This window comes from Rhinopithecus bieti, unplaced genomic scaffold (genome assembly GCF_001698545.2).
Source record: "Rhinopithecus bieti isolate Rb0 unplaced genomic scaffold, ASM169854v2 scaffold_10347, whole genome shotgun sequence".
Classification (NCBI taxonomy): domain Eukaryota; kingdom Metazoa; phylum Chordata; class Mammalia; order Primates; family Cercopithecidae; genus Rhinopithecus; species Rhinopithecus bieti.
In genome coordinates, this window is record NW_016806836.1 from 5,842,670 (window position 1) to 5,855,859 (window position 13,190).

At 42.2% G+C, this 13,190-nt stretch overlaps 1 protein-coding gene across 1 annotated transcript in view; it reads left to right on the plus strand.

Annotated features, from left to right (window-relative positions):
* The window catches only part of PTPRT (protein tyrosine phosphatase receptor type T), an 890,462-nt gene that overhangs the window by 798,528 nt on the left and 78,744 nt on the right, over nt 1-13,190 (plus strand). Inside the window, exon 16 of the mRNA XM_017878051.1 lies at nt 8,454-8,641. Coding sequence (XP_017733540.1) covers nt 8,454-8,641 — 188 coding nt within the window. The remainder of the gene's footprint in view (nt 1-8,453; nt 8,642-13,190) is intronic.

Here is a 13,190-nt window from a genome sequence, read left to right on the forward strand (position 1 = left end):
AAAAAAAAAAAAAAACTTCCCTCCCATATCATATAAAAGATTTTTATTTAACTTGCAAAAGGGATCGGAACACCTTGATGGTGTAGGGACATCAGGATTTGTCCCTTGTTCTGGAAGTAGGGTCATTCCTTGCCTCCGCCCCCACCAAGTCACATTGTGAACTTAGCCAGAAAGTAACAATACAGGGGATGGCTCTTGGGTAACAGTCAATACTGACTGCTTTTTTTTTTTTTTTTGATTGTACTTTTCGCAGCATCCAGACTGTCATTTTCCTTACTGTTAACGTGGTGAATTTTTTTCTAAGACCTCACATTATCTTGTTCCTGTTTATTTAACTTTAAAGGAAGAGAAGTCTCTCCAGACCTGGTGTTTGCCAGTAAACAGAGGAGGCAGATCCTCATTGTTGCCTCACTGTCTACCTACTTATTGTTGGAATCCTTTTATTCCATGCCATCATGGCATGTGTGATGCTCCTATAATTCATCAATATTCCTCCCAAATTCTGGCAGTGGTTTAAGCAAGAGGAGCAATGGATGTTTATAGCCCCCATCCCTACATAGAGCATCTAACACCATCCTTCCATCTGGTGTGAGTGCTGTGAAAGAAGGAATTCATAGTCTCCCCACAAACAGGAGGATTGATCTCTTTATCGGAAACAGTAAATGAATCCTAGAAGCATTTTCCCATGACTGTTCCCATCGCAATTGCCTCCTGACACTGAATCTGCATCTCAGAAACAAAGATACCATCTTTTTTCTTTACCATGTCAAATACCCCAGTGATGGAGGTTTAGGAGGAGAAAGAGCTTGGAAATGCCCCAACCCTGCTATTTGGTTGATACACTCTTTGATTCTCTGAGCTCAGGAATTCAAATGAGAAAATGGGAAGCATTTCTTTTCTATTCTTCAGGCCATTGGGTTGGCTTTATCCCAAGTAACAAAGTCTATCAAAGTCAATTGTATCATGTTTGTTTCGGCTCCACAGAAAATGGCACAGTGGAGTGGCATTCTATTACTATTTGTTTTACAAGTTTGACCCTACTATGTGTTTGGTCAGACATAAGAAAGACATGAAAAGGTAAATCCATCTGTTGTTACATTGAGTAAGAGGAGTGAATCTACTGTTCCTTAGGGGTCACAAATCTCATACACCTATGCTAGTGCAAGTCTGGAATCCAAAAACACAGAACAGATTATTCTTACAACATGACTCCTAAGCACAAGCCAACTGCTTCATCTTATGCTTCAACAAGGAAATGTAATCACTTCCAACGTTGGAGGGGAAACTACCTGTGGTTGAATCAATTGAAAGATGATGTTGTACAATTCCAGATATTTTAGAGAATTTTTTACAAAATGAAGTATATATCTTCCTGCACATGGGATGTGTGCTGCTGCAATAATAAAGAAGTTTTCTTCCCAAATTCTGGCAATAGGTTAGTGGATAGACTTAGATTTCAGAGCTGTTATAAGTTTATTATCTTGAGGCTTTGTTAGTATTTTGTGAGGGAGAAGAGGGGAGGCACAGACTGCTAGCCAGGTGCCACCTTGAGATTTCTTCCAGTGGAATCACATTTAACCCTTGCAACAGCCTTCTCAAAGAAGATGATGATGATGAATCATGATCATTGTCATCACTATCAGCAATTACAAATAAAGACCTTAGGCTCAAAGTATGTTTACCCTTGAACAACATGGGTTTGAACTGCACAGGTTTACTTAATATATGGATTCTCTTCTGCCTCTGTCACTCCTGAGACAGCAAGACCAACCTCTCTTCTTGCTCCTCCTCCTCCTCAGTCTACTCAATGTGTAGACAACGAGGATGAAGAACTGTATGATGATCCACTTCCACTTAATAAACAGTAAATATATTTTCTCTTCCTTATGATTTTCTTCATAACATTTTCTTTTCTCTAGCTTTACTGTACAAATACAGTATATAACACATATACAACATGTGTGTTAATCTACTATTTGTTATCAGTAAGGCTTCTGCTCAACAGTAGGCTATTAGTAGTTAAGTTTTGGGGGCACGATAAGTTATACATGGATTTTCGACTCCACAGGAGGTTGGTTCCTCTAACCTCCATGTTATTCAAAGGTCAGCTATAACTTATTTGAAGTCCTGTAACTAGAAAGCTGTGGATATTTGAATCCAAAGTTTTATCTTCAGAGTCTATGCTTTGACTCTGACACCTGCTGTTGCCACAGCCCCTGCAGTGTTGGTTCCAGTCGCATCCCCACTCCGTGCAGGTGACCCAGCCTCCTCCCCACCTCAAAACTTCTCTCCTCTCCCAGACTCTCCCCTCTCAATGAACAGTCTCTAGCTACTTACACATCACTCTTCATACTCTCCTGCCCTAAAGGGCACATGGAGCTAGGATGAATAGTGATAGAAGAAATACATTGATACTGGTAAGAAACTACAGGAATTTGATTAGCTAGTTAAGAAATTTTGTCTTGACTCCATGAAGACTTTTGCTAAGAAAAATGACTTGATCAAAGCTGTGTAAAGGGAACTGTGAAAGCAGGAAGGGCCATTAGGAAACTGATGGAATAGTCCTGTCATGAAGACCTGAATGAGGACAATAGCAGCAGGAATGGAGTGAAATAGATGGCTTTGGAGTGTGTCATAAAGGAAAGTAGAGAGGAGACAAGGAAAGGCGAAAGAAGCCCTAAATGACTCCCTAGATGCCATCTCTAGTGTGTGGATTCTCATATGTCCAAAATGACATTAGGTACAAAATCATCAGAACAAATACTGGTTTTTACTGCTTCCTGGATACCAAGCACTGTACTGAGCACTCAGCATGCACTATCTCTTTGAATCGTTACAACATGTGTTTTCTCTGTATTGTAGATAAAGAAAATGAGATGCAGAAAGTTTTGTCACTTGGCCAAAGAATGATCCAAACCCCATTCTATCTGATTCTGGGACCCAGACTCAACATTTCTCAGGGTGCAGACTGAGTTCCTCTCATGCAACATGAACAGACCCTTTTTTCCTTTTTTTTTTTTTTTTTTTAAGACAAAGTGTTGCTCTGTTGCCCCAGGCTGGAATGCAATGGCACCATCTTGGCTCACTGCAACTTCTGCCTCCCTGGTTCAAGCAACTCCCCTGCCTCAGCCTCCCAAGTAGCTGGGATTTCAGATGCACACCACCACGCCTGGCTAATATTTTTGTACTTTTAGTAGAGATGAGGTTGCACCATGTTGGCCAGACTGGTCTCGAACTCTTGACCTAGGCAATCCGCCCAGCTAGGCCTCCCAAAGTGCTGGGATTACAGGCATGAGCCACCGCACCCGGCCCAGACTTCTTCTTAAATAGTTATGTAAACATTTTAGTGAGTACTAAAACAAAATTAGCACATCATATTCATGATTTTATGTTGCACCATTCATAATGTTGCATCATTCATAATGAGGCAAAGTAAAAAAAAAAAAATAGTTGAGAGTTTATTTGAATAAAAGTTTTAAGGATGCAATTGTGTAGATCTGCATCGTTCAATACAGTAGCCACTGGCCACCTGTGGCTATTTAAATTGAAATAAATCAAAATCAAATTAAGCATTCATTTCCTCAGCACCAGTAGGCACATTTTAAGTGCTCAATAGCCACAGAGGGCCAGTGGCTACCATATTGAACAGTGCAAATACAGAACATTGGTGTCAATGTGTAATTTTTTTTGGGGGGGTAGTGCTGGGTGAGAGCTGTTTTACACTGGATCGGTGTCTTTTTATTTAGCATTTACTCCAGCTCTAAATTACCTCTCTTTAGAACTTGATCTGGTTCTGGATAAGTCTGTGTGCACCTGCATTGTCCCATACAGTAGCCTACGATTTACCAGTGTCTGTTGAATCCTGGAAATATGGCCAGTCTGAATTGAAATGTACTGTAAGTGTAAAATACACATTGGATTTCAAAGCTTTTGTGTGAATAAAGAATGTAAAATATAGCATTAATAATTTTCTAATTATATATTGAAATATTATTTCAGATATATGGAGTTAGGTAAACTGTATTATTGAAATTAACTTTCATGTGTTCTTTTTCACCTTATTTAATGTTGCCACAAGACCATCTTAAATTACATACATGGCTTGCAATATATTTTCACTGGCCAGTGCTGTTCTAGACCTCTTTGCCCTACTGTGTGACTCTAGAACTCTCTTCCTTTCCCTATCTCTTTCTGTATACCTGCACTGCCCAATATATTAGACATAAGCCACCTGTAGATATTTCCATTTAAATAAATTAAAATGAAACAAAATTTAAAATTCAGTTCCTCTGTCTCGTTAGCCACATTTCAGATGCTCAATAGCCACATGTGGTTAGTGGCCACCAAACTGTGGAGCATAGAGGTAGAATACTTCCATTGTTGTGGAAAGTTCTATTGGACAGCTCTCACATAGATGATACACAGCTATGGCAAGAGACACAGAGGTGGATCATGAATGCCTAAAGCTTAGAGAATGTTTCCAGATTGCCAAACCCCATGGCACATCCTTCTTCCATCTCCTAGATGCCTATCTCTCCCTATCTTAGTTAGACTTATTCACACACACCTTATATTTTCTTCTCCCCTCCTTCAAGGGCTGTGGCCTGCTTATTTATCCCTGAACATACCTCCCTCCTGTATGAACACAGTATCTAACATGGTGCATTGTACAGTATAGGTACTCATTAAATATTTCTTAACCAGTTGGAGTGGCAATTCCTAGCAAGTGACTGGAAATATGTGACTAAAGGTAGAGAGAGATCTATATGGCTGGTAGCAGTGGGGCAGGGGCCAGGAGTGGGCAGTGGCGGCAATGAATCTAGGATCCCAAGGAAGAGAAGGAGAGAGCAGAGAGACAGCAAAGAGGAAATCAGAGAGACAGTAACCCAAAATCTCATACACATCACCAAAATCCTTCTGCCCATCCCACAAGCTCCTCGCAGGCAGTGATAAGAGTTACTGCAGAAAAATTCACAGGGTTAGGCAACAGCTATATAAAAAGTGTGAAAGAAATCCAAAATATTATTACACGATAAGTAAACATACCAGACCCATAAATCAGAAGTTGAAATGGCATGAAAATTAAGGGGCTGGTGAGGAGAAAAAATGAAAAATGCTCTGTCCCTGGGCCAGCTGGTGTGAGTTACATTTTATGAGCAGCATGTGAATTCCAGTGCCCTTGCTGGATTAGCAGCAGAATCGCACATTAGTTTTAAGGTTCCCTCTCGAATAGGAACATCATAACGTCTTTTAATTGGGCCTGATAAAAACGTAGCATTACTTGTAGGTTCCTGAGAGAAGTGAGATGTGAAATTGGGTTTTCATTAAACCTAATGATGGAAAATTAAGTATAGTGCGTCTAGTGAAATGGAGTGTGATAAAAGACATCACTTCTGCATTATCAGAGGTTAATAAGGGAATAGGTGAGGTAAGATACTTTGGAAAGGGGAGTCCAACCCGTTGGATTAATAAACCTTGAAAATCCCTTGGTTCTGAGTCTTCATAGCATCGTTAGCACTGGCATTGACATTATTGCAAATGTTACAGCAATACAAGTTGTTAAATTTCAATGCATTTATTTTTCATTCCAGTGTTGGTTTTGCTGACACTAAGTTTACAGTCTGTCTAGCAATGTGTTTAGGGAAAATATCCATATTGACAGCTATTTGGTTGGTTTTGGAAACATTTGACGTTTCTCACACACATAAAAAGCCAAGTTCCCATTCCTAGGAAGCCTGTCTTTCCCAGGCAGCTGGTCTCCCATGCAGCCCATGCCCCAAGTTCCTCTGGGAGACTATGGGTCTCCGAAGACATCTGTCCCCATCACACATGGTGGGAAATACTCACAGGCCTCCTAGCATTGACTCAGCTCATCCTTTCCTAGAAATCGTGGAGTATGACATGACTCCAAGATTTAGGTATTCACGATCCATACCTCTGTGGCTCTTGTTGTAGTTTTGTACCATCTCTAGATGAATCAAACACAAGTGCTCCCTTCCTCTCCATTTCCAATCACACCATCACAGGAGTGATATTCGCTGGAAGGATGCCTTTGATGACAGCTATTCATGACAGCTGGGACACCTCAAGAAACAGTGTGAGTCTTTAAAGAAGGAGATTCCTCCTAAAACCTTTCAACAGGTTCACACTGGCTTCAAGGGTCTTACACATTCACAGTCTTTCTGGATCTGCCTGGCATCGTCTCTTACAGTGTTGCCCCCCTGACATTTCTACCCACAGCTTTTACTCCTTATCAACCTCCTTGCTCTTAACTAAATGTGCCTTCATCTCTCAGGCTCTGTCCTTTTTCTTCAGTTGGTTCTTCTTGCCTATTTCCTTGCTAAACTGTCAAGCCTTGAGGGTGGGTGGAATCAGTATTTCTGTCTGCATTGCCACTGCCTACCATAGTCCTTGGCACAGAGTGGGTTCTCAGTAATTCGAACTCATGAACCCAAGGGGGTGATGGAGAAAGGAAACAGCCCCCATGTTTGCCAAGTGGTGCATTTAAGCAATGCCAGTGAACACATACTAGCTATTACCTAAAATCGCGGGAGAAAAAGTAAGCAGTATTTCTCTTCTGTGCAGTCAGGAAGGTTTTGCTAACAACTTGCCTGGGCCCTTCTTTTTTGTGCATATATCTAAATCTTAGAAATATTTCTGTAGGCAATCCAGGGGTTATTTGGCTGGTCCCCAAAGGACAGTCTCTGCTTTGGGGATGTTTACCTACCACCCTGAATCAGGAAGTTTTGGAGACCACACTCTACCTACGATGACCCCCCCTGCTAATTAGGTATGACCCAATCAGTGTCTCAGGCTCAGACCAGTCAGATTAGTAGCCTCTCCTCTCTTGGAGGAGCCAGTAGTGGGGGGGCAGACAGAAGGCTGCAAAGTGAAAAATTTATCCCCTACTCCAACCACAGGTATAATTGAAAGCATTAGGGTGACCAACCATTCCCGTGTGCCCGTGACTGAGAGGTTTCCCAACAGCTGAACTTTCAAAGCTAAAACTGGAAAATTGTCAGTCAAACTGGGACAAGTTGGTCACCTAGAAAGCAGGAAGGCCAGGTGTTCCCTTCCGTTATCTTTCCTTGCCAGGAACAGGCTTGCTGATGTTGCTGCAGAAAAGTAGAGTGTGCATTCACACACAGAATCCATGTCTGATGGATTATTCCAACATGACAGGCAAACAAGCTGAAGGGAACGTGGATTTTGAAAAGACAAGTTGCAGAAAATCGGGAATATATGCTAAGCCTCCCAGGGAATGAGTACGGCATAGGCCAAGTGGGTATCTGCATAGGTGTTTCACAGAGTCTGAAAACATCTGGGGGAGACACATCAACTGCTGCAGCTGGCAGTTCTCATCTCTTGCATGCCACAAACAAGATGGTCCGGGGCATAGACTGTTCATTCACATCTTTGGAAGGAGGTTGGGAAGACCAAACCTAGATGGTTCTGGGAAAGGTAAACTGGCCCTGAAAGACCAAGAATGTATGCCTGGCAGGAAGGTGGTAAGCAAGACATTGGTTTTAGTGGTCCAAGGGGAACAGAAGAATTCCAACCCAGTATGAGCAGGCATTAGTTTTCAGGGTGGCCAAACTGACAGAAGGCAGTTAAAGCAACTCATTGGATGAAAAGGTTTTTATCAAGAGAGAATATAGATCTTACATCAGGCAGAGATTTTATGAAGGCGATGAGGCACGGGATCCAGGCCTGAAGAAAGTAGCTAGCAGCACTGAAGGAAGAGGTCCAGGCTTCCCTACCCGCAAGGTGGGTTCAATGATGCCACTGGATTAATAGTATTAAGTGATGGGGAAACTATACAATAGCAAGAAGGTGGTCACTGTGGCAGAGCTCATAACTACAGAGAGCAGCTGGGAGGGTCAGGGTCCCTGCTAGCTGCTGGCAGTCCAATACTGGCTGCAATTCCTCCCAGGGTAAAACTCAAAGGAAAAAATTAGTAGATAAGCCAGATCACAGGGATGCAGGCAAATGGACCAGAGGCTTACATGTGACTCCAATCTTCAAGCACCTGAGGCCACCTGAGGCTCTCCTCACCTGCAGCCAGGCATCAGGCACTATTTCCAGCCTCTCTGCTTCCTAAACAGGAGGGGGCTCCCAATAAATAGCCTTCCTGCTTCTCAGTGGTTCTACCCCACCAAGTCTAAAGGAAGGACTGACACAGACTGGAATGACAACCAAGCTGTAACTTTGTCAATATGTGCCCTTGAAATGTGTTGTGTTCATTGGTTTGTTTGTGGGTTTGATACTTAGATCTACCAACACAGCCAGGCCGGGGAAGGAGTGTATCTCCGGTCTTTCTGCGGTTTCCTGATCAGTTGAGTCCCAAGTTGGTTCCCTCTGCCCTCCTCAGGCCACGCTGGGGGAGACAGGGAGGACAAAGGGCAACGCTTCTATAGGTGATGATCTGTTCTGCCTCCTTCTTTTCGAAGCAGATGGCAGCCGTGGGGAGCTTTCCCAGCCCACCCTCACGATCCAGACTCATCCCTACCGCACCTGTGACCCTGTGGAGATGAGTTACCCCCGGGACCAGTTCCAGCCTGCCATCCGGGTGGCTGACTTGCTGCAGCACATCACGCAGATGAAGAGAGGCCAGGGCTACGGGTTCAAGGAGGAATACGAGGTAAGATACCAGGCTGTGGGGAAACTTCCTGATTGTTTCAGAGGCTTATTTGGGCACTAAAGCCTTACAACAAAAAGCATGGCTCCCTGGCCAGCAGCATCAGTATCACCTGGGGTAGTGTGGGAAATGCAACATCTCAGTCCACGTCCCGCCCTACTGGATCAGAACCTGCATTTTAACCAGAAACTAGGTGATCTGTATACACATTAAATTTGAGAAGCGCCATGCTAAATAATTCTAAGACATCCTTTTTCACTCCCGTTTCTCTCCCCTTCCCCTTTCATTATCCAGAGTTCCATTATCTCCAAGGTTTCTACACCTTGGAGTCTCACCTCCATTCAATATGCTAGAATGGCTCCAGCTCCCATCCCACATGCTGTAGAAAAGCCAGCACATCTCCCCTGCCAATGATTTCCAGAATGTCTGCTTGCTCTTGGTCACCTCTTGTCTCTTATTCAAGCTTCTGTAGTATTCTGGTCCTCGCTCCCACCCCACAAAGGCAATGCTTCATCTCCAGTGACCACAGTTCCCTCTTTCTGCACCTTCTCTTCACCCTGTATGGGCATCTCTTTCCTACCTTCCCAAAGCGTCTCTAACACAAAGGATTTGCCGGTAGTGGTTGTTACCGAGGTTTGGGGAATAATAGAGAAGGATTGCAGCAAAGGACAGGCAGCACCTCAATACAATGCTGTTCTTCTTATAAGTTCCTTAACCATCTACATTGCTGGTAAGGCCTTCTAAGGTTCTGGTCTCCCAACAGGTCTCTATCTAATTTCTCCTCAAAGTCATCTTTAGTGTCCTCAAAACTTCCTCCACCCCCACCCCTCAGCATCCAGACAAAGGGCCCCACATTCCTCTTTTATTTTGCAGAAAAATTTAGCTTTCTCTATCTTACTCTTTTTGTTTCAAATCCTGCCCATTAGGCCTCACCTTTTACAAACAAAAAGCAAAATAAAAGGAAAATGCATTAAGACTTTTTTTCTGAACCAAAGAGCAGCTCACTCTCCAAGAATAATTCTGCAACTCTCCTAGTTGCAGGTAGACTCCAGCTGCAGCCAGCTTTGAAAACAAGAATTTCTTTCTTCACTTTTCCTTTCCTCTCTCTCCCTTCCCTCCTTCCTTCCTAAAATATCTTTTGAGTATCTTCTGTGTACCATGCTCTGAGTTATATGTATTTGTGTGGGTTTTTTTTGTTGTTGTTTGTTCTTTTTTTTCTCTTCACATGCATTGTGTGCCCCAGATATGCTTGATTCAGTTTTGCTGTGTGCAGTAGAAAACTCATTGGTTCAGACTCCACACATTTGGAATTCTTGATATTGCAGACTAAGTTTATCCCTCAGACTATATTCTGAGAAAGAGCTTACAAAGCAATATTTCTGAAGTCGTATGAGGTCATGAAATTGTGCTAAACTGGGGGTCCAGACAGCTGGATTCCAATGTAGTAAGCTGTTAGATTTTAGAATTTTGCTATCTGAGTTTTAAAATTCTTTATTAGTTGAATGAAGAATTTGGATAAGGTGATATCTCAGGACCTATCTGGTCCTAAAACTTTATAAGCGTGTAAAACATGGTGACAAGGGGTATGTTTGACATATCTATGAGAACAAAAACGTTTTTGTCAATGGATGTGAGTAATTACCAGCCTGGGAGAGCTAGCACTTAATTTCAAAAACGGTCTAAGTAAAATAGCATTTTTCATATTCTCATCTGCAAATCTTGAAAGGATATTCAAATTAGAGTTGAAGAAGATGATCTCATTACTACCCATCCCTGGATCTCATTTCCTAGGGTATTGAATGGTCCCAGTCTCTGGGGTGCATGTGAGTGTGCTTTATGTGTGTGTATACAGACCTGTTTGTTGAGCAAATGTCAGGAAGGTTATGTTGTTTGAAATGGTATATTCAACATTAGTCATAACAATTTGATTAAAAGTTTCAAATATCATTAAGGGAGATATGTGGCTTACCAAAAAAAAAAAAAAAAAAAGGGACAAGCAGCCAAATGCTGAGAAACACATATGTAAGAACTTGCAATCTGAAATTTGAAGACAGAATTACAAGTGTACTTGACTACTTTCAGGCATTTCCTTCTAAATTAACATTTCTTTTAAAGCATTCATCCCTGTGTGATGAGTTGCTTTTCAAAACTTTTTCTTTGTACCCTTTTGCATTTTCCAAACTTTCTAGCATGGAAATGAAGAGCTTTTATGAGAAAACAAACAATACATGTCATTTCATCATTTGAACCTCAACCAGAAATCTAACTAGGCTAGCCTTGGCCTCAATTAGTTCAAATTATATTAATCAGTTCAAATTAATATAATAATGTTAGCTTCTAGTTAACATTATTTTCTTATTAACTGAGGGTTAATCGGAAAATATAGCCTGATAAAAGTCATTTCACAATGTGCTAGCCCACAATGTCCAGCCCAGAATACAGCTGGATATTGCTTTGATCATCAGGGCTCCTCTGATATCTCGAATCTTCATCCTCAGCATAAGAGTCACAGATCTGCTAGGAAAATTCTATTGCAGATATAAGACTCCTGAGCCTCCAATCCTACTCTCATATGAGTCTGCTATGTGCTGTTTGTTGCCTGTCACTTCTCTGTTCTGCTCAGTTTTTTCATACAAACGAGTGGGTTTGACAAGTTGACATCTAAGGGACATCTCAGCCATAGCAAGCTGCAGCTGCGTCAGAAGACAAAATTCAATTCAGTTGAACAATCACTTAGAATTTGTTCAGTAAATATTTACTATTTATTATTGCCAAGGACGATTCTAGGTATTTGGGATGCAACAGTGAATGAAACAAAGATTCTTGCCCTCCTGAAGCTTGTATTCTAGCAAGGGAAGTAGGAAATAAACATAAGCTTAAAAAGTAAGCAAATTTTATAATGTAGTGTGTTAGACAGTGAAAAATACTGTTTGCTATGTTACAAATCACTCCAAATTTTAGCAACATAACCAATTTCTTGCATTCATTGATTCTGTGGAATCTGTGCAGGGTACAACAGGGACAACCTGTTTCTTCCACACAGTATCCAGAGCCTGGGCTAGGAAGTCCCCAAGGCTGGGGGCTGGAATCATCTGAATATGTCTTCACTCACATGACTAGTGACTGATGCAGCCTTTCAGCTGGGATTGTCCACTGGAAGACCTACACATGGCCTCTTCAGTGACCTGGGCTTCTTCACAGCATGGTAGCCTTGAGATAGCTGGACGATTTCCATGGTGGCTTAGAGCTCCATAGGTGAGCTCCCCAGATAACAAGGTGAAAAGTGCATCATCTTTGTGACCCAAACTTGGGTATCACACTGCATTATTCCTACCATGTACTATTGGTTGTAAGCAGGTAAAAACTCCCCTACTTTCTAGGAGAGGGGAATTTGACTCTATCCCTTGATGAGGAGGAGGGGCAATTGCCAGATTCTAGAGGAGCATGCAGAGCAAGAAATATTGTGGGGGGAAAATAAAAGCCCAGGCGCAGTGGCTCATGCCTATAATCCCAGCAATTTGGGAGGCTGAGGTGGATGGATTGCCCGAGGTCAGGAGTTCAAGACCAGCCTGGCCAACATGGTGAAACCCTTTCTCTACTATAAATACAAAAATTAGCCCGGCGTGATGGTGGGTGCCTGTAACCCTAAGTACTCTGGAGGCTGAGGCAGGAGAATCACTGGAACCCAGGAAGCAGAGGTTGCAGTGAGCTGAGATCGTGCCACTATATTCCAGCCTCAGGGCAGAGTGAGACTCCATCTTCAAAGAAAAGAGAAAGAAAATATTTGGAGAATAATACAGTCTGCCACAAGTACCATGGAAAAAGAAAGAACAGAGCAAGGAAGGGAGATTTGTTCCAGGGACATGAAGTAAAGGAGGTTCCAGTAGTAAAAAGGATAAAAGGGTAGTCCTTAATTAGAAGATGAAACTTGAATAAAGACGTGGTGGAAGATATCTGGAGGAAGAGTGTTCCAGATCCAGAGAGTAATATACCTGGCATGCACAAGCAGTTGCAAAGAGGCCAGGATGACAGAGGCAGAGTGAGCAAGGGATAAAAGTAATAGGAGACTTGACTGGAGAAATAAAGAGGGACCTGACCATGCTATGCATTACAACCCGTTATAAGGACTTCGACTTTTACTCTGACTAAAATGGAAAGCCACTGCAGAGCTTTAAGAAGACAAGTGCTAATGATCTGTCCTTACTTCATTCTAGCTACTGTGTTGAGAATGGAACTTAGGAAGGCAAGGGTGAAAGCAAGGAGACCAATTAAGAGGACATTGCAGTAACTCAGGTGAGAGACAACAATGACTCAGGGCATGGCAGAGAAGGTGGTGAGATGTGGATGGATTCTGAATATATTTAAAAGATGGCGCCAACAGCATTTCCTAACACATGGTGTATGTTACAAAAGGAATTAAGGGTAACTCCAAGGCTGCCGTTTGTGCCACTGGTAGGACAGAGCTGCCTCTAATGGAAGTGGGGACGCTCAAGTAAAGCAGAGCTGGAACAATCAGTAGTTTCACGTTTTTTTTTTTTTTTTTTTTGTTTTT